General features: G+C 43.0%; 1 protein-coding gene across 10 annotated transcripts in view; it reads right to left on the reverse strand.

Moving 5' to 3' along the window:
• LOC139381512 (ankyrin-3-like) overlaps positions 1-22540 on the reverse strand; it is a 153416-nt gene that overhangs the window by 41791 nt on the left and 89085 nt on the right. For 7 of the 10 annotated variants that reach the window (XR_011628556.1, XM_071125121.1, XM_071125120.1 and 4 more), the window contains 15 exons: positions 19670-19768; positions 18886-18984; positions 18491-18589; positions 18150-18245; positions 17103-17175; positions 16815-16871; positions 13208-13331; positions 7452-7554; positions 6504-6554; positions 5871-5977; positions 3797-4021; positions 3412-3566; positions 1567-1778; positions 1090-1297; positions 801-897 (listed from right to left, as the gene is read on the reverse strand). Coding sequence is in view for 8 of the 10 variants with exons in the window: in XM_071125121.1 (XP_070981222.1) it covers positions 801-897; positions 1090-1297; positions 1567-1778; positions 3412-3566; positions 3797-4021; positions 5871-5977; positions 6504-6554; positions 7452-7554; positions 13208-13331; positions 16815-16871; positions 17103-17175; positions 18150-18245; positions 18491-18589; positions 18886-18984; positions 19670-19768 (1805 nt within the window). In the remaining 2 variants the exon portion in view is untranslated. Of the gene's footprint in view, positions 1-800; positions 898-1089; positions 1298-1566; positions 1779-3411; positions 3567-3796; positions 4022-5870; positions 5978-6503; positions 6555-7451; positions 7555-13207; positions 13332-14246; positions 14444-16814; positions 16872-17102; positions 17176-18149; positions 18246-18490; positions 18590-18885; positions 18985-19669; positions 19769-22540 lie in introns of those variants that run through there. The other 3 variants (XM_071125126.1, XM_071125124.1, XR_011628557.1) reach the window with 3 other exon arrangements.

Raw genomic sequence — 22540 nt, forward strand, 5'->3', positions numbered from 1 at the left:
GTTGATGTTAGCCTATACTCGTGTATTTCAGTCTATAACTTCCACGTGGGTATATCAAATGGCACACCTGTTCCACAAAAAGGGGAAAGTTTTCATATTGCAATCTTAAATATTGCCAAGTTGGGTTTCACAGGGTGTTCATTTAATTCATTAATTGTTGTAAATCCCCTTTTTGGTATTTGTGAGTTCAACATTATACAACTGTCTGCCGTGTCCTGCATTATATTCAACCACAAGTGTACTACTGTAGTTCTGAGCTATGCCATGTGGTGGAGGAAAACAATCACAATAGGACTAATAGCATACTTTAGCGTAAGGCAAGACAAGGGAAGCTCAAAATAAACACACGCCAGCCAGATGAGCCAGTGTATGAATTGAACTGATTTTCACATGAATGAAATAATATTTGCTGCATAGGAGCTCACATTGCGATCTGAAAGGTAGGTTAACGTGCAGTTTACACGTTTTCTTTGCTATTTCGATTTGGATGTTGTTGAAAAGGTAGATTGAAGTAATGTATTTATATTGTTAGCTAAACAAAACTAGTTTTAGCAGAGAAAAATTGTTTGCAGAAATCAGCTTTGTTTACATAGCAGGGATTTAAAGAACATCCATTTGGCTGTTAATGATCTCCAAAATCCGAAGCATTAGCTCATCACACCATTGATATAGCAATGGGCGCTAACAGCTAATTGAATTCCTCCACCTTGACAGCAGAGAGAACATTTTGTTTTTAGAGTTGGGGCGTTGAGAAAATGTTGCAGTTGACTGGTTGTGAGCATGAGAGAGCATGGCCTTACCTGGCCGACACATTTGTGGTGAAGGAAACACAGTCTGTGACAAAGGACAGGGGAGTGGTCCCTGTGATGTCCTCCCACTGGGCAGGAGATGTTCCACCTGGATGGAAAACCACGAGAAAAGACAAATCCCCATCCCTGGTTAACCTTTCATCCACCTACTGCAAACCCTGTCTTTCCACCCTGTCCTCCAAGTAGGAGTGAACCTTGTTATCATTGAAGGTCTGAATCAATTTCAATAGAGGTATGTTCTCAGCCACAAAGGTTGTTCAGAACATCCTGAAGGACTTGCCTGTGATGCTGCAGAGGAGGCGCAGGCAGGGGGTGGAGTCCCCCCTGTGTCCACTGGGGTGGCCTTCTGCAGATCGGGGCGGAACAGGGATCGTCATGGTAATGGGCTTGTGGAACTTCCTCCTCCTGGGCTCCACGGTAACTATAGGGCTGAAGGTGGCCCTGTTGCCGAGAAGATTCCTCACCATGTCGTCTGGGACGGGCTGAGCCTGCAGGGAGGGGGAGGGGAGGACGGATGAAAGAGGTGAATCAATGTTCTCTCATTTGTTCACATTAGCACAACACATGACAAAAGCCATTATCTTTTAAAAAGTGATGTTAAAATAAATATCAATTGGATGAAGATAGCCAACTCATCATCAATCAAAACAATGCTCTTAGCTCAAAAGTTGGGAAATTAGACTCAAAGCTTAGAGCAAAACAGAGACTAGTGGAGATCCTAAACAATACAGCTAACTGATTGACTTGGCTTTCAGACCTGCAGGCCAACGCGTATCTTCTTGGTGAGCGCCCCCTGTGGGAACGAAGCCTGGACCATGGGCACTGTCTGGCTGGTCAGCGTCCCACCCTCTGGACCCATGTGGTTACTCTCCTGCTTGATCCTGGACACCACCGCAAAGTACTGGGGGAAGTCCCTGGTGATGATCCGACAAATACGCTTCTTCTCCAGCTCAGCATTGCTGTCCAGTTCTGTTGGAGAACACATTAACAAATATAGATGGATAAAGGATATTCAATATCCTCTTATGCAAGGGGGCAGTATTTTCACGTCCGGATGAAAGCGTGCCCAAAGTAAACTGCCTGTTACTCAGGCCCAGAAGCTATAATATACATTAGAAAACACTCTAAAGTTTCCAAAACTGTTAAAATAATGTATGTGAGTATAGCAAAAACCTGAGAAAAATCCAACCCGGAAGTGGGAAATCTGAGGTTTGTAGTTTTTCAAGTGATTGCCTATCCAATATCTAGTGTAAATGGGGTCAGACTGCACTTCCTAAGGCTTCCAGTAGATGTCAACAGTCTTTAGAAAGTTGTTTCAGGCTTCTATTGTGAAAGGGGAGCGAATAAGAGCTGTTTCAACAATTGGTCAGGCTGAAATAATTTAGTTTAGTCTTGCGCGTGGCCGTGAGCGCGACGGTCGTTCCCTTTCCTTTCTAATGACAACAGAATTGTCCAGTTGGAATATTATTGAAGATTTATGATAAAAACATCCTAAAGATTGATTATATACATCGTTTGACATGTTTCTACGAACTTTTCGTCTGGACTTAGTGCCCGCGCTTTGTGCATTTGGATTAGTGGACTAAACACGCAAACAAAAAGGAGGTATTTAGACATAAATGGACTTTATTGAACAAAACAAACATTTATTGGTGGAACTGGGATTCATGGGAGTGCATTCTGATGAAGATCATCAAAGGTAAGTTAATATTTATAATGCTATTTCTGACTTTTGTTGACTCCACAACTTGGCAGGTATCTGTATGGTTTGTTTTTGTGGCTGAGCGCTGTACTCAGATTATCGCATGGTGTGCTTTCGCCGTAAAGCTTTTTTGAAATCTGACACAGTGGTTGCAGTTTATCTCTAATCCTATGTATAACACTTGTATCTTTCATCAAAGATGATGATGAGTATTTCTGTAAATTGATGTGGCTCTCTGCAAATTCGCCAGATGTTTTGGAGGCAAAACATTACTGAACATAACACGCCAATGTAAACTGAGATTTTTGGATATGAATATGACTTTATCGAACAAAACCTACATGTATTGTGTAACATGAAGTCCTATGAGTGCCATCTGCTGAAGATCATCAAAGGTTAGTGATTCATTTATCTCTATTTCTGCTTTTTGTGACTCCTCTCTTTGGCTGGAAAATGGCTGTGTTTTTTTGTGACTAGGCACTGACCCAACATAATCATAATGCTTTCGCCGTAAAGCCTTTTTGAAATCGGACACTGTGGTTGGATTAACAAGAAGTTTATCTTTAAAATGGCGTGTAATACTTGAATGTGTGAGGAATTTGTTTGAATTTGGCGCCTTACAATTTCACTGGCTGTTGTCAAATCGATCCCGTTAATAGGATTTGAGCCAAAGGAAGATATGTTATGTATGTGCAAATGTCAGAAGGTATTCAATTACATTAGCAATGTTGACCTGTAATAATAATAATAATACATTTGTGGTAAAGCGCTTTTCTCACAACCACTGTGCAATAAAAAAAGTATATATATTAATAAAAACTATCCAAAACACAGAAAATAGAACACAGACAACAAACAAAGCATCAATGCAGATGTCATGCTCTGTGTAACATACAGTACCTTCGTCCATCCCGTTCAGAATGTCTGTGATGTCACTTGGATGGCAGTCGTACTGGTGTTCCTTCCATGTGTCACCATTGTCGCTCCTGAGTACGATCAGCTCCCTCTCCTTCCCCCTCATGGAGCCAAAATGAGGAATCTCCACGATTACAGGGCTGGAATGGAACAGAACACCCAGAGATTGTTCAGAGCCCCCTTAGAGACAAAAAGGTGGATCTTTACATTCAAATAGCAAAAATGGTATAGAGCAATGTTTCTTAATCCCTTAAAAGATCAACTCATCATCAAGCTTTGATATTTGAATCAGCTGTGTAGTGCTAAGGCAAAAACTAGAATGTGCAACAAGGATTAAGAAACATTGCTATAGAGATAAGAGAAAACCTACCCCAGAAACTGGGCTCCTGCAGGACCGACCTCAACCAGCCGGCTGACCAGGCCCTCTCCCTCCACCATGGGCGGGGGGTAGGCCAGCTTGTGCCTCTTGGCCAGGCGGCAGGTGATGCGGGTGGGAGCCGTGCACTTCCGGGGCGGGATGATGATACGCATGCCGTTGCTTCGGCTTCCTCTCATGGACCCCCCACGAGCATCCACCATGAAGCTAACCAGGAATCTGCCGGCGTGCAGAAATACAAATATTAGACCAGGAAGGGTGAAGAAGGGAAAAGAGAGAGAGAGAAGCCATAACCACTGACACGTGAGACGGACGAATCCCATGCTGTGACCACCGTACACCCAAGCACTCCGAAAAGAGAGAGAGAATGGAAAGAAAATACTAGAGAAAGAGAGAGACAGACAGAGACAGAGGGAGAGGAGATGGTGTTTCGAGTTCTCAAACTTGGCAGGTCTCACCTCTGACACTTAACAATGTGACCTCAAGACACTGAAACTTTAAAGAACTCAAGAGGTGATGTAATAGGGAAAAGGTGAGTTTCCTGCCAAGATCCATTACTCTGAAGCAGTGATCTATATTAAACACCTTCACAAATGTTTCACCCCCGAGTAGAAACTCAATTAAATCACAAATTAATGTGTTGAATACGTGACGTGTTAATTTCCACCTAATAAATGCAGTTTTGCATCCCATTAATTGTGGAAACTGTCACCAGTAGTATTAAGCTATTCGTAGAACGAACAAGGGTATGTTTAAATTGAAATGCCTCATATAGTATGCCAGCTGTTAAAGGTAGACTCAGTGAAATGACGTTGCCACGAGCAGCACCGCAGATATTGTGATGAGCGAGATGCCAGACTTCGCTCTCACACAGTCACACACAGTATCGGTGCATGTGCACGGGTTCCCTTCACGTTGTTCACAGCGTGGTAGCCAGGGCAACAGAACTGCTGAGAAGTCCAGCCTCGCACTTCAACGCTCTTAGTTGTTGTGGAAATTGATCCACCATGCTGTTTACTTTCTGCATCTATGTCATATCGCTATTTACCTAAAGCCATAAAACCTTACACTACATTTTCATTCGGCATGACTGATCTGAGACGGCTGAGTTGTTACATGTTTGAACTAAAACCATACACAATGTTCTGTATTTGACTGTCCACATAGGCTGTAATTACACATGCACACAAAACATTTTTCCATTAATTTGTCTTTGTGTGCACTTTTGCAGACCTGCTCATAGATATTTTTGAGGGGCTTTATCCATATATGCACTGTGAGATGGCACCTTAGTGAGAAAATCGTAAACACATCACTCGCACTACAGCTACACAGTGTAGATGAGAGACCAGACCACACAGATGACACAAGCACAGAAACAAAAGAAGAAAGAGGAAGTAGTGGAAACTGTGACATCACTGTGACATCACCAGACACAATCATCACCTGGAGTCATACTGAGGGAGCGGGGAGGACAAGCTGCAAAATAAAGACCAAAACAATGCAGGAGGCAAAAAACTCGATTTAGTAATGCAGCACAATCAATTTAGTTTTTAGGGTCTGACGCATTTCACCGTGTCAGTCAAAAAAAGAATAAAAAGATGGTACAGAAATAATAGAGAGGGTCTGAAATACAGGAGATCTGGAAAAATGTAGGGCATTGAAAGGGCCAGAAACCCCAGTACAATGAGACCTGACAAAACACAAAATATCTTCCATCTGTACTCGGCCCAGGACATTGGACTCTCGAGCATTTCCAATAAGACTAAATCATGTAGTCTACAGCGCAAGTCCATTATCTACTGTATGTGAGGGTGACTTCCCTCAAACTATTCATCACCGCGGCTCAGCAAATTGAAATTGCACAAGAGACTGCAGAAAGGGAAAAACTCCTAACAGTGTGTCACTGCAGACAACTGCTGGCTGGGTCTTTCTTGGACTGATAAAATGGAGTATGTAGAGTAACATTCTCCTGTGTCTGGATTAGCAGTAGCCCCTGTCTGACATGGCTAGAGCTACAGCAGCTGTGGCTTTGTGTCAGCCTGGCTGGGAGATGGCTGGTTCTTACCCTGAGTGAATGGGGCTGGACACAGTGTTGCTGTGGTCCATGGTGTCTGGGGTCCAGCTGTAGCGCCTCAGGCACTCTGCATCGTAGTCCCGGGTTACAGCCAGGTGCTGTGGAAGATGCAGGGGGAGGGTCAACAGGTGAGTTCGGGAGGAGACTTAATGGTTTGTGACCTAACCTGACGGTGACCCTCACTGATCTGCAGACAGACATTAGAGGTGACACGTTTAAGGACCTTCTGCATTCCTAACACACAATAAGAGAATATGACCTCTTACCCCTACAGACAAATGATCTAACAGGACACATACAGTGTCTCACTGAAACATGTTTCTGTCATCTAAAACATTCAATATCACCTCAATGAAACATGCTGAATATGATTAACCATTTGAACCACAAAAAGTGGCACACTTCCAACTGAAACAATCATTTGTTTGTATAAAAATGAAAGAAAAAAATGGGAGTTTACAGTGACCAGATGTCGCATGGGGAAATAAATAACTATTTACCTCACTGAGATGAGGACCAATGAACGGAATGGGAATTTCAGAGCTCAAACAAACACGAATGGAGCCAGAGAGATGGTCATGGAGAGTGAGCAGAGTGAGGAGACCATCTATTGACATCATATACCTTATTGAGAGGGTCAACCAAGTAGGAAAGGTCTTTACAGACACTCTGAAGCTTTAGAGGAAAAAGAGGCAGATGAGAAATCACAAAGGGGACTCCTCTCGAAGGAACAACAGTTGAAGAGCCTGGAGATTTTTCTACCAGTCCCATGTCATACAACAACTCATACAGTGAGAAGAGGCTGCAGTGGCCTTTCCCACAAGATTTCTGCTTTAGCAAACAGTGATACTATCACAAAGGCAACCTTATTCGTGATAAGTAGATGTGATAGTGCCACAAACATCACCAAATCCCAAGAATGATACATGTGATCATATGAAACAGATCACCTACAGAGCATGACGTCTCAAGCCGTTGAAAAAGCACAGGACACATCTGTTTAATCAGTTTTAACAACTATTTTTGAACAATATGAGAGAACAAGATTTTACATGCATTCTAAATCCTGGCTGCCCTTTGACCCACATTTGTTTGTCGAACGTGATTTCAGTGAGGTTGAAAATATTGTTTACAGTACATCAGGTTAAAGTTTCTTTTTTATATCCTGCATTGTGATCACCAAAACTTGTTTTAGGACAACCACTGCAGTGTGGATTTCCCAAGGCAGCTGGAAACCTTAAAGAGGCCACAGAGAAGTTTGAATAAGCTCTTACAGAAATTGCCCTACACAGCATCAGGACTGTAAGTGCCAAACATAAACAAAACTAAATAAAAAGCCCGAAATAGGCAATTGGAAATCAAATGTGACCATGGGGAAGGCTAAATCCATCACTGACCCCATCTCAGAGTTCACATTCAAAAAAGTATCGTGTCACGCAATGCCCTTGACAAAAACATAACAAGGAGAAGAGAGGGGGAAGAGAGCGACACCGAGAGTGTGACCACAGAAAGAGGATAGAGACAAGAAAGTTGTAAAGGAAAAGGTGGTGTGAGGAAGTTAGGAGGACGTACTGTGTCCTTGGTCGGGGCGAGGATCTCCTCTATCGTCATGCTGTCCCGTGCGTAGGAGCTGCGGTTGAGGGTGTTGGACCTATCCGAACTGAAGGAGCGGAGGCTGGGGTGTTTAAATGTTACCACGCAACACAGCGGGTGACAATGAACAGCAGGCCCAAACCAACAAAAAAGCAAAAGTAAAAGAAAATACAAAACATCCATTACTACATGCAACCTCCAGGGAACTGAATGGCACTGTACAATGTACTGTATATAGTGGAGCAAGATTAGAGTCCCACAGTAGGGGATAGCTAGGTAGATAGGAGCTATTCAGAGATGGAAATGAGAGGGAGGTCAGTCAGTTTTTACTGAGAGAGAGGGAGTGAGAGAGAGACAGAAAGACAGAGGGAGAGAAGGAGAGAGATAAAGGAGTTGTATTTGTGTCTGTGTATCATGAACACTGACGTGAGGTCAAATACAGTCTGACTACTGTAGATGATTCAGAGAGGACACTGGGTGGAGAATCAATTTCATCTACAACCAACAAAGAATGTTGTTAACTACACTACAGTACATAGAGTACGGACCTAACGTTGAGGAATTCCATTCCGTCACTAAAACATTGGGATTCTTTATGTTTATTAAATAAATATTTAGTTATAACGGTTCCTAAAAATAATCTTGAACTACTTTGAAGTGTCCTCATTTGTATTCAGTTAAAATAATGTAGCTAATTCAATTAAACATTTGTTGTACGATGGGCAAAGTTCTGTGTCTTTCATTTCTCAGGTGACTTGGATGTGTGTTAGTTTGGGTGCTACAGAGATGATGGTCCTCTCAGTCTGGCTCGCTGTGTTGTTGATGTTTGCCTGGTGTTGCAGATGAAGACACACTGACTGAATGCTATAGGCTGCTCCCCTTTGTGAGAAAAAGCCAATCTTCTTACTTGTCTGTTTTAATCAGTGCAGCCCTACACTGTTTGTGAGTATACACACACACTTCTAGAGCTGTCTTCTCAGAAGAAGTGTGTGTATAACCTAGTCAAAAGTGTAGGGCTGCACTGTATTGTGTATGGGTGTGTGTGCCCGTGTGTGTGTGCGCCCACGTGTGTGTGTGTGTGTGTGTGTGTGTGTGTGTGTGTGTGTGTGTGCGTAGAGAGAGGGAGAGAAAAACTGCAGAGTGTTTGATTGGGCATGCTATTCAGCACAGAGAGAAGTCCTTTATTCAGCACTGCAGCTGAAGTTTCTAAGCAACTCCACTGCCTGAATGGACTGGCATCACAAATCTGCTTTGCCTACTCCAGTGTTTCCCAAACTAGGGGTCACGGCCTCATGTGGGGGTTGCCTGATTCGAAAACGGGGTCACGAGGTAAACACTGATTTTTTTGGGGTGCTTAGTTTATAGAGCCTAACCGTTACGTCAGTAACCTCTGGTAGCAGCTATACGCGGTTGTAATAAACAGAGCGGTTTCTGTTTGTTGACTAAATAGAACAGAGTGGACAAGACTAGGCACTAAATCAAACTGGGGGGGAAACAACATTATCAATGGACTTCCCAGTACCTTTCTGATGCATTTCAGTCACTTCAACCCACACTTCTTTAAGATACTGGCCTGAGACTGATTTGTAACAGAATGTCAAAGCCTTAATTAAAAAACTAATTGCTTACATCACTTTCTTTACAAGGTGGGGTCACACTTTTTTTTTTCTTTTTTTTTTATTAAACTGGGGTCGCAAGCCAGAAACGTTTGGGAACCCCTGGCCTACTCTCTCTGTGGTGCTGCCTGTGTTTCCTCTTCACAGCTTTCCTTCCTCTCTCTTTCCTCCTTTCCCCCAATATTTCTCTCGCCAATTCAATTCCATTTTGTTTTATTTGTACAGAGTTGTTTACAATGACATTTTCACTTAGTGGAAGCCTTCTCCCTTCCTTTCTTTTACTCCCTCACTTTCTCCTTCCGGCGTCTTTATGCACCATTTCATGCCTCTGAGTGGCCTTGATCAATCTGCCTCTGTCCCTCACCCCTTCCCTCGTTGCTATTCTGAACACTGCATTGCACATTTCTCTCTCTGCTTTCTCTCATCCTCTCGTTTTCACTCTCACTCTCTCTCCACATTTTAAGATGAGGCCGTGTTATTTGATCTAGAAAGAAAGTGAATATTTGTTTATCTAAGTCAGCTCAACGACTTGGTTGTGCGGATCATTGCTATCGTTGCTCGATCATCATTATGCTGTCATTCATTATATAGTTCCAAGGCAAAATATGTATCTGTGTTTGTGTGTGAGTTTGTGTGTGTGTGTGTGCGTGTGCCTGCTATTGGTATGGTATTCGTCAGATAGGTCAATGTGGGATTTTTAGATAACAAGCCATTCTTTGGCCTTGAGGTTTCCATCTCTGCATTCTAGAGTAAGTCATTTTAAAGCAATAGGTCATTTTTTAGGATTAAAATATCTCCAATTGATTGAAAATTGACTGAAACATACTGATCCCTGGAAGTTACACAAAGTGGCACCTTAAAAATAAATCTAAAGGGTAATTACGTGTCACCTCAAACCACACCACTATACAACAAGTTGGGTTAATAAACTTAAACAATGTCATTATTAAGTCACAACATATAATTGTCGCTTTCATTTTCTCATGTCTACTCTATTCATAACGTGTGTTAAATATGGTTTATTTATTTGCAAATGATGAGGGGCTTCTATATACTGATGAGAAAACAAGGTGAACGTGTCAATGGAAAATATTAGTGAGCTCAAAATATGTTTTCCAAATAATAAGTCACTAATAAACGGTGTAAATATACCACACAAAGAATGACAATGGTTCATGAAGTCACAATGAGGATGGGTCAGGGGAGAGAAATGTGTTTTGTGAAATGTGCTTTCTGCTCTTACCTGATCCTAGGGCTAGAGTGAGAAACAGACAGAGTGCAAGAAAGAAAACAAGGAAAAGAAATGTAGAGTGGTGAAAAGCAAAGCATTTTAAAACGTCAAAGCAGAGGTGCTGTGTTTTTATTTTCACGTGACATCAATGCTCTGCTTTTGCATGGGGCATGCTCCAAGCCTGGGCTCAGTCTCTCTCTCTGTGTGTGTGCGTGCGTGTGTGTGTGTGTGTGTGTGTGTGTGTGTGTGCGTGTAGAGAGTCCAAGAGCAAACCACGCAAGGCCGACGTCATAAACAGAAAGGTAAGGGAAAAGAAAGCAGCTGCTCAGCACAGTACATTAATCAATCAATACAATAACTGACTGAAATAATAAATCATAACATATCCAGCATGGCAAAGTCATGCCAGGAATATCTTTTCACCACACATATTCAACCGGTTTACTCTGCAATTAAAATAACAGAAGAATGATAGAAGTTTCTCATAGCACAATATACAGGATAGTAAATGGTGGCATAGTTTATACACTAGATGCAATACCTTATGAGAGAAAGCACTTGATTTGAACAGTCATCACTGTAACCTTTGAACTTTCGAACACTTCTCTAGAGACTATAAAAATGACACAGCCCAATTCAAACCCCTTGCCTTGATTGATCAAACAAGGAAGAGCTGAAGTGAGGTCACGCCTCATAATGACTTTGTGACATGATGTGATAAGCATGATAAAAATCTCACATCATCCATTATTGCTTAAAAGCTGATTGAACACTTATTTCATGATGAGTGAAACAGTGGTTCTGTTTTCTGGGCTGTTTTGTTACACAGTGTGCTGCTTCCTGACAGGCTGGCACTGTTGTTGTTTTTAGTCAGTCAAGCATCACTATGCATTTGCCAGCTGTCAGGGGCACCACAATAGATAGCCAATGATGAGCTGTGGGATACACAATACTCATCTAATGTGGTGATGTATCTTCAGCCAAACTTGCCAGTTTTCTGCTGGGCACTCAACTCTTAGCCTACAGCTAGTTATCCTCTCTTTGAATACTGTACTGGGAAATAATGTATACATATCTGACCAAAGGCAGAATGTACAGCGCATTTGGAAAGTATTCAGACCCCTTGACTTTTTCCCCAAAAAATGTACGTTACAGCCTTATTTTAAAATGGGTTAAATAAATACAAATCCTCATCAATCTACACACAATACCCCATAATGACAAAGAGAAAATGTATTACAAATAAAAACAGAAATATCTTATTTACATAAGTATTCAGACCCTTTCCTATGAGACTCAAAATTGAGCTCAAGTGCATGCTGTTTCTACAACTTGATTGGAGTACACCTGTGGTAAATTCAATTTATTGGACATGATTTGGAAAGGTACACGCATGTCTATATAAAATTCCCACAGTTGACAGTGCATGTCAGAGCAAAAATGAAGCCATGAGGTCGAAGCAATTGTCTGTAGAGTTCCGAGACACAATTGGGTCAAGGCACAGTTCTGGGAAGGGTACCAAAACATTTATGCAGCATTGAAGGTCCCAAAGAACACAGTGGCCTCCATCATTCTTAAATAGAAGAAGTTTGGAACCACCAAGACTCTCCCTAGAGCTGGCCGCCAAACTGAGCAATCGAGGGAGAAGGGCCTTGGTCAGGGAGATGACCAAGAACTCAATGGTCACTCTTGACAGAGCTCCAGAGTTCCTCTGTGGAGATGGGAAAATCTCCCAGAACGACAACCATCTCTGCAGCACTCCACCAATCAGGCCTATATGGTAGAGTGGCCAGACGGAAGCCCCTCCCCAGTAAAAGGCACATGACAGCCAGCTTGGAATTTGCCAAAGGGCACCTAAAGGATTCTCAGACCATAAGAAACAAGATTCTCTGGTCTGATGAAACCAAGATTGGACTCTTTGGCCTGAATGTCAAGCGTCATGTCTGGCGGAAACCTAGCACCATCCCTACGGTGAAGCATGGAGGTGGCAGCATCATGCTGTGGGGATGTTTTTCAGCAGCAGGGACTGGGAGACTAGTCAGGAAAGATGAACGGAGCAAAGTACAGAGAGATCCTTGATGAAAACCTGCTCCAGATTGCTCAGGACCTCATACTGGGGTGAAGGTTCACCTTTCAACAGGACAACGACCCTAAGCACACAGCCAAGACAATGCAGGAGTGGCTTCAGGACATGTCACTGAATGTCCTTGAGTGGCGCAGCCAGATCCCAGACTTAAACCCGGAGAGAACTGAAAATAGCTGTGCAGAGACACTGTGCAGAGACACATCCAACCTGACAGAGGTGTGCCCAGCTTATAGCGTCATACCCAAGAAGATCGCTGCCAAAGGTGCTTCAATAAAGTACTGAGTAAAAGGTCTGAATACTTATGTAAATGTGATATTTAAGTTTTTATTTTGAAAAAATGTGCAAAGATTTCTAAAAACCTGTTTTGCTTTGTCATTATGGGGTAGTGTGTAGATTGATGAGGAAAAACAATTTAATCAATTTTAGAATGAGGCTGAAACATATCGAAATGTGGCAAAAGTCAAGGGGTCTGAATACTTTCCCAATGCACTGTACAGTATAAGTGTACAGTGACGGTGAACAATAGTCATGCTATGCCCTGTAAAAAAAATGAACAATACTGAATCATGATGTCATGCTGAACCAGCATTATTACATATTTATTACATCTTCATAACATATGTCAATATGAAGAAAACTTAGATGACCACTACTTCTTTGAATTTCACTGCTCCCATATGTACAGCATCATCAACACACCAGCACATCTTAAACCGGTGTGTATAGAATGAACAAACACAGTAGCAATGCCAAACATGACATCACAATCAAGAGCATATAATGTCATAATAGGGTCACATACCTTGCTGAGCGGACTCCTATGCTGAACCCCATGTAGCCCTCCTGCGGGAGAGAGTCGTCCCCCAGCTCCTTGAGGTCCTGGGGCCGCAGATATTTGTCAGTGTCTCCGGTCATTGCATCCTCACCTGGTGGAAGAGTCCCTCATCAATATTTCAAAGGCAATCCGGTAAAAGAGCGTTGTGGTACTCCTAGAAAAACCCTACCACAGCTGTATAAGAGGCCTTGAATAATTTATCAGTGTCAGTCTGATAACTAGTGGACCAGTACGTCTACTAGGCCCTATGCTCAGTTGGTGGGCTACACATTGGGCTAGAGTGAAACTAAATAACAGCTACTCTAGGCTACTTGAAATTAATGACAATAGTAATAAATCCATGACAATCTATTCACAGGCTAACAAAGTCCATTAGCTTGGAGATAGAGAAAAGCTACTTGCAGCATAGCTCTCCTGTCCAATAAAACCAAACGCAGTTTGTATTGACACTCAAGCCAAAAAGCGAGAAGGTTAAACGCTAGCAGAACTCAATCCGCGAGAGCAACTCGATTATCAAAGAGAAATAAAAGACGGCAGTCCTTGTAGCGACAATCTATCCCCTTCTCCCGGACTCCAGCCTGCAACAAACACTTCACTCTTCCACCGCAGCCCCTCCCCCCAGCAGTCCTGCCTCTGCCGCACTCTTGCTCAGATGGGCTGCAATGTCGCTACAGCTCTTTGCTACATTTGATTCAAATACGGTCCCATTCGCTCACTGACTGTATAACATCAAACGTGAGTAGGTTTTTCAAAGCTAATGCAGTGGACTACTCAAGACTATAACGTCATAGCAAGCCAAACCAGCATGAACAATTCTCTTCTCCCTCTCCCAGCTTGCTCTCTCTCACACGGCTCCCGCCTCAGCTACCCTGTAGCCTACAATATTCAACGGAATAGTGCTGCATTCTGCCACACAATTACGAAATGGCCTTATGCACCAATTCCCTGTGTAAAACCCATTCGACAGCAGCTCTCCATAAACTACAGCCTAGCCTTTATGACTTACATAGAAAAACTGCCATGTCTGTCACCACTCTTATTAGATTCCCGTGTTGGTCTTAATATTCCAATTATCCGCAGAACAGAATAACTTCCCCCAATAAATCCAGAGAGAGACGAATGAGGTAGAAAATAAATCCCATGCAGTCATGTGGTTGCAGCTGAAAAAAACAGTCAGGTTTGGCTATCCTTCCAGCAAAGGACTACTACCCGAAAGCCTACTTATTGTAACTGATGCGGTTGTTGCTAGTGTAGGAGCGGACTGCACCTCTGCCGCTGCTCTTCCGTTTCGTGCTGCAAACAAAATTCAAACTATGCAGACTTTTCCCGGTAGAGTAAATCCCTGAGCGAAAAAGTAAAAGTGGAAGCCATTTAAGGTCGGAACAAGAGAGTTTGCTTTGCTAATGCATCCATTCGGCTCAGTGAAAGCTCATCTCATTGGATTTGGAGATCAAGTCCATCCGTCCGGATAAGCTAGCATCTCCGTCAATGTGCAGGCTGAATGGCACCAAAAACACAGCGGCAGAGGGATAGAGAGGTACTTATTTTAGGACGGGGATAAACTCAGTTTGGTGAGACTGGAGGGAGAAAAAGGCTTTGAAGGAAAGAAAACCCACTGGAACCCCTCCTGGATTTGTTTTCCTGCGGAGGGGGTGAACGGTGGAAATCTGGCTGCATTCCAAATGGGTGGACCAAAACTGATAATTGGTGCGTCTTTTTGCATCTCAAAGTAGCCTACACTTCAAGTTATTACTCCTCTAAATTCACAAAGTTTTGTAGTTTGGGTGTTAGGGAGAATTAGGCAACAATTATGACTGGTGACCACTTTTAAACTCATATAGATTTATATCCTGTGGTTATACTAGGCTGAAAATAAGTAATATATATATACTGTATGGACACACCTACTCACTCAAGGGTTTTTCTTTATTTTTACTATTTTCTACATCGTAGAATAATAGTGAAGACATCAAAACTATGAAATAACACATATGGAATCATGTATAGTAACAAAAAAAGTGTTAGACGAAATCAAAATATATTCTATATTTGAGATTCTTCAAAGTAGCCCCCCTTTGCCTTGATGACAGCTTTGCACACTCTTGGTGTTATTAGTAAAACATAAAGAAAAACCCTTGAATGAGTAGGTGTGTCCAAACTTTTGACTGGTACTATATATATATATATATTGTTATTTTCTACCTAGGGCCTGTGCTGTGGACACTGATCCCAGAAGAATGCTGTGAGGACTTTAGACACGATCTAAGGAGCGGGTAATGGAATCAGCGTGCCACTCTGATTACAACAGGACAGGAGTGACCTGTCATGGCCAATTAGATTGCCCCCCAGATAAAGAGATTTGGAGAGATGTAGACTTTTTCTGTCCAGACTAAAGCATGCACTGTGGACTGACTGTCTAGGACTGCTGGTGTAATGTATGGCCAGATGTAACGCCATTGTTCAGTAAGACTTTTCAACATATCTGCCTTGGTCGGTCTTACACTTAAGGCCATTTAGCAACGTAGTAAACTATGAGGATAACCTGATCACTGAGAGCCGTAAACATTGCAGTGTGTGTTTATCAGCCCCAGTGTAGACATAGTAAGCACCACCTCTGATCAGTCGCCAGGTGAGTGTGTGGAACTTGTTGAGTCGAGCAGTATCATCTGACACAGAAACCCGACACCCCTCTCTACAGTTTCCTCTGCAACACTCCATGGAAAAACTCATCCATTTTACAGTGGAGGCCGTATATTGCTTCCCAAACACTTGGTGATAACTGAAATGGGCAGTTCTATGATATTAAGTTTTGTCTTACCAACTACCGATACATTGGTATTCATCCATCCACTCAGCATAAAAATGCAACTTGAGATCAGTTAACATGTAACAACACTTGATTTGTCCCACACACTTTACTAGTTCAGTTGTTGCGTGTACAGTTTCTGTGTAGTTGCAAGTATTGTATAATAATGATTGTATTGTTACCAAATATATTGAAATACCATGTAACTACCATGCATGGTATTTTGGCAACAAAGTTAAATGACCCATAACGAATGTGGGAGAAGACACAAGTTAATTCAGCTTTACAGAAGGAAGGCCTATCCTTTATAGCAAATTGCTCTAGAGCCCGAATACTTAGCTACATGCAGTGTAACTAGAATGACTGCAGATAGGTCACACCTAACATATCTAATAGCAAGCAAAAGAAAAGTCCAAAAGCTCACACACAAACTTAATTTGTGTCCAGTGTTTACTTTCCCTGCTGATTTACACTTGGAGACAATGATTCAGCCCGTGACATCAACTGCGGATACATAGCTCAAACAAGATACTAAGAGAAAGCTGGATTTCAGTGAAAGTAAGCAGAGAGAAAGAGGTGTGTTCTGGCTATTACGTTCCAGATAGCCAGGCAAACCTCAAGCAACAGCAGATAGTTAGTGAAGCAATGTATCAGCAATGTGGTGAGTTGGTTTGGTTTCCAACGGGTGAGGCGCAGGTGAAGGAATGGGTTTACGTGAAAAGAGTGAAACATACATAAAACTACTGCGTAGAAAAATGGGGCAAATACCTTCGTCAACATCTGAAATACAGTCCTCATTGAGAATTTCCGGCACATTAGCCTTAACTGTGTGATTTGAATACATACAGTAAATCTGAGGTTAATAAGACACGTCAAATGGCACACTTTCACAAATATGAGATGCATCCACACATGCTTTGAATACACAAGACACAGATCAACCCTAACTGGCGAGGATCCAAACACATTATTTCACTGTCAGCTCATGGGGGAAGGCACGGCTTAGGTTATAAGGGACATTTTGAAACAGTCACATCATCACATATACACATATACCTTCATCTTCAGACATGTCCAAAAACTCGTTCATGGTCTCGGGGACGTTCATTTTGTGTTTTTCTGTCGTAGTCTGGTGATAAAAGAGGAAAGAGTGAGACATGAGTAATGTAGATGAATGCTACTGTATCCAGTGACCTCTGCTTGGCCCTGGGTGTCACTATTAATAAATCCCTCCTGACACATGGACAGATCAGGTCTCAGGGGCTATTTGAGGAACACCAGGAGATTCAATCTGGCCCTTTCATACAGGTCACTATTAAACATGTGCGAGAGAATTTGTGGAATCACATGCAGTTACTCTTGTATACTGTTTCAGGGCCAAGTACTATTTTGAGATACACATTAGTAACTCATCCAGTGATTTCAAGGTTTGAGTTGTACAGTATTTTCAGACCTCGTGTTAGGATTCAGCCCAATTTCATCAGAGGAATGAACAAATGTTTATGAATTTATTCTGTACTTACAGATCACCACAGACACAGATGAACACATAAGGTTAGTGAACTCCAAGCACATGGTCAGATGACTGTAACAAATACTGTACACAGAGACAGACCACTAGTCTGGATTTTCATTTGTTTTACATACACTAGGAATGCAAATCGATATTTGCTTTGCATTACCATAACACATTAACACAGAGAGAGATCAGCACGTTACAGTACGCACTGCAAGGGGTCTCACGTGTGATAACTGGACTAGTGTTTAGGTACGCATAATGCGTAATCTGTACCTGCTACCAGTACAGCAAAGGAACACAACTCAAGTCTTCCACTGCTGCTGTGTCTACTTGCTCAATTACTATCAGATAAAGGCCTGTGTTTATGCCAGGTGAGTAGACTCATCAATGAGTACAAGACACCAATTGAGATTTACAGTCAAATTGAGTGCCAGAAGCAATATTCACTGGACAAAGGCAAGCGATAACAATGGGGCTAGGCCCCACTGGTCCAAATGAAAACAGAGAGACAAACAAACTTACAGAAAGTTAAACATACAGACCAACAAAGACAAACTAACAAAGAGACAGACTTGGCGTCTTACCACAGAGGTCAGATTCTCATCAGTCAGCGGCATGAGAGTGTCCACCACTGAGATGTAACCAAGGCGACGGGCAATGGACAAGGCTGTGTTCCCGTTCTGTAAAGAGGAGGAGAAGAATTGGAGGTGTAAAGGATAGGAGGTTGTAATATGTGTGTGTTTTTACTTTGTTTTTGTGGACACATTAGTGTTGTGTATGTGCATATATGTACGGTATACAATGTATGTACAGTATACTATTGTACGTGTCCTTCTGCTCTATTTGTCTCTGTGCATCCCTGCTGACTGGGGCTTCTGTCAGAGAGCCGCTGAGACAGCAGGTTTTCCTATGGTGCCTCACTCACCACGGTCAGCTGATTGGCCGAGGCTCCGTGCTGCAGCAGCAGGTTGATGATGTGGGTGTGACCCTGCTGCGCCGCCTGGTGGAGGGGCGTGTAGCCGTTCTGCGGACAGAGAGAAAGGGAGGGATGGCGAGAGGGATGATCGTGAGAGAAAGAGTGAGAGAAAGAATGAGATGGGGAAAAATTGAGGGGAGTGAGGAAAGGGGAATGCAAAGAGAAAAACGAGAAGGAGAAAATATTAATACAAACAGTGGGGCAGCAAGGGAGGGAGGGAGGGAGAGAGAGAGTGGGACCAAAACAAAGAGAGTGTTAGGGAGGTGAAAAAAACACACACACAACCTGACAAAAGTAAATAAGCTCAAATGAACACCACATGGGAGAGATCTTCAGTTGCTTACCTTTGTTTTGCCATCAACTCTGGCCTGGTTCTGTATGAGGAAGTTTGCCATCTTGACGTTGCCATAGTGACAAGCCACATGCAGCGGAGTGTATCCCATCTGTTTTACCCAAGGGAAAGGGACAGAGAGAGGGGGAACGACAGAGACGAAGGAAGGAAGGTGTGAGCTTGTTACTTCTCATCCTCTGACGGCACAGCCCTTGTGTGAATAGGACGTACCTAACATTAACTTTACCCAAGTGTGACACAAAATTACTATTATCCATCAAGAACTTAATAACACTTCTCTATTAGAAACACCTGATAGAAAAGATGAATGGATAAACAGCCTTGGCTCTATACCTGTGTGCTGTCAGCACAAACACAGTGTGTAACCTTGTGCTGTGTAACCTTGAGCTGCTGCAGGCCTCTGTCTGTGTACCTGCTATGGGGGGAGGTTGACAATGGGCGGTCAACTGCATGAAGCAGGGGAGGTTACTGGTAGTGCCCGCATGTACAGACACAAACACCTGTCACTCAGGTGTCCAAATATAATTTATTCATGGCACATCTGAGAACACAGTGCTGCAGAAAGATGTGTGTGTGTGGGCTGGTGATGATCTTCTTTTTTTTTCACTTAAGTAATGCACTATTCTAAACACATGAAGTAACCATCTATAACGCCTGGTCTATGATTGACAGAGGAGAGTTGAAATCAAGGGCATCTCTTTGTCCCACAGTCTTTCACTGTGATAGTCTGTACAGTCTGTTCCCTGTGGTTGCCGTAGAAACAGCGTGACCCTCACCTTTGTCTCGGGGTCGATGTCCGCCCCCTGGTTGAGCAGGACTTCTGCCACGTTGACTTTGTCCTCCTGCGCTGCTAAGTGGAGGGGTGTGAGGCCGCTCTGAAAGAGACACGCATGCGGCCATAAACACACACACGGTTAGAATGCCTTTTACATGGTGGGGGGGGGATCACATTTTTATGAAAGCAAGGGCGCTTTATTCATCCACGTTTTAAAAAAGTAACAGGGATAGGACGTTAGCTAGCAAGGAGGTTGTTTTGAAAAAACTTTTTAATCCTGGGGCTGCTTTTGAACTCAGTGAAAAGCATCAGTGAAAATGGAGACTCAGCTGTGGTCTAATCCTGCCTACATGTACAAATGACCTCAACTAACCTGTATATCCGCATTCGGTACCGGTACCCCCTGTATATAGCCTCGATATTGTTATTTTATTGTGTAACTTTTATTTGTTTTACTTTAGTTTATTTAGTAAATATTTTCTTAACTCTATATTCTTAAAACGGCATTGTTGGTTATGGGCTTGTAAGTAAGCATTTCACTGTAGGGTCTACTCCACCTGTTGCATTTGGCGCATGTGACGAATAACATTTGATTTGATCCACTATGCACTTGATGGCGCTGTACTGAGAGGTGTTAATCTGCCTTCAACTAGTGCTCATTACGATGACACAGGCCCTCTCGGCTAATATTAGCGGGCTTAAATCAACCCCAGAAAAGCCTGACCCTGGTATGTCTGTGTATGTGCCTTTGGTTACACGTGTCTGTTGTCAAATCATATAAAACATCTAATTTTATTGGTCGTATACACATATTCTGCAGATGTTATCGCAGGTGCAGTGAAATGCTTATGTTTCTAAATCCAACAGCACAGTAATACCTGACCGCACCTCTCTGATTGGGTTAAATGTTGGGTTAAATGCAGAAGACACATTTCAGTTGAAGGCATTCAGTTGTACAACTGACTAGGTATCCCCCTTTCCCTTTCCCAATACACACAAATCCCCCAAAAAGAAAGAAATTAAGAAATATAGTAGTTATATAGGATGAGCCTTGACTAGAAAAAAATATATATAAAGTGGGTAAAACAGTATGTAAACATAATTAAAGTGACCTGTGTTCAATGACTATGTACATAGGGCTTCAGTCTCTAAGGCAGGTCAGAGTACCGGGTTATAGCTGGCTAGTAACACTGACTAAGTTCAGGGCAATGTACTGGGCAGAGGCTGACTAGTGGTGACTGCTTAACATTCTGATGGCCTGGAGATGTTGTTTTTCAGTCTCTCTGTCCCAGCTTTGATGCACCTTTACTGTCTCTGCCTTGTAGATGGTATCGGGGTGAACAGGCCCTGGCTTGGGTGGCTGAGTTCCTTGATGATCTTCTTGGCCTTCCTGTGACACCAGATGATGTAGAAGTTCTGGAGGGCAGGCAGCTCCTTCATTTTGTTGATGTTGAGGAATACGTTATATTTCCTGGCACCACTCCGTCAGGGCCTTCACCTCCTCCGTGTAGGCCGTCTCGTCATTGTTTGTAATCAGGCCTACCACTGTTGTGTCGTCAGCAAACTTGATGATTGCGTTGGAGACATGCGTGGGCCACACAGTGGGGCCATGTTGAGGTTAAATGTGGTGGGGGTGTTGTTGCCTACCTTCACCAGCTCGGGTCAGCTCCTCAGGTATTCCAGGACCCAGTTTCACAGTGCGGGGTTCAGACCCATGGCCCGAGCTTAGTGATGAGCTTGGAGGGCACTATGGTGTTGAAGGCTGAGCTGTAGTCGGTATTCCTCTTGTCCAGATGAGATAGGGCAGAGGGCAGTGTACAGTGCGAAGGCGATTGTGTCATCCGTGGATCTGTTGGGGCGGTATGCAAATTGTAGTGGGTCTACGGTGTTGGGGAAGGTGGAGGTGATATGATCCTCATGAAAGCACTTCATGATGACAGAAGTGAGTGCTACAGGGTGAAAGTTATTTAGTTCAGTTACCTTTGCTTTCTTTGATACAAGAACAATGGTGGACATCTTGAAGCAAGTGGGAATAACAGACTGGGATAGATTGAATATGTCCGTAAACACTCCAGCCAGCTGGTCTGCACATGCTCTGAGGATGTGGCTTGGAATACGTGAATAAACATGCTTAAATGCCTTGCTCACGTCAGCCACGGAGAACGAGAGCTCACAGTCCATCTGAGCGGCGTCCGCCTGAGTTGGCGGTTCTGTGTTTTCCTCAAAGCGGTGAAGAAGGTGTTTGTTTAGCTTGTCCGGGAGCAAGACATCAGTGTCTGCGACGTGGCTGGCTTTTTCTTTATAACCCGTGATTGTCTGGCACATACATCTAATGTCTGAGCCGTTGAATTGCAACTCCACTTTGTCCCTATACTGTCGTTTTGCCTTTTTCATTACCTTGCGGAGGGCATAGCTAGTCTGTTTGTACAGATTATGTTCCCAGTCACCTTACCGTGGTTAAATGTGGTGGTTCACACTTTCAGTTTTGCGCAAATGCTGCAAATTTGGATTGGTCAGTCCTTAACACAAGTATTTCCTGTTTAAGTTTCTGCCTATAGGAGGGGAGGAGCAAAATGGAGGCGTGATCTGTATTGCCAAAGGGCGGGCGGGGGAGTACCAATGGTCAAGAGTGCTCGATGAGCGAGTAGCACACTAGATGGGTTGATAAAACTTTGGTAGCGTTTTCTTGATTTTTTTTATTAATGTCCCCATGTACAATAAATGTAGCCTCAGGATATACGGTTTCCAGTTTTCACAAAGTCCAGTGTAGTTCCTTGAGTGGAATATTCTCTCGGGAGCTAATGCGTTCGGCATTTGATGGTGTGGTATTCCAGATCGGGAGAACAAAGGGACTTGAGTTTCTGTACTTTAC

Source organism: Oncorhynchus clarkii, chromosome 23 (genome assembly GCF_045791955.1).
Source record: "Oncorhynchus clarkii lewisi isolate Uvic-CL-2024 chromosome 23, UVic_Ocla_1.0, whole genome shotgun sequence".
Taxonomy (NCBI): domain Eukaryota; kingdom Metazoa; phylum Chordata; class Actinopteri; order Salmoniformes; family Salmonidae; genus Oncorhynchus; species Oncorhynchus clarkii.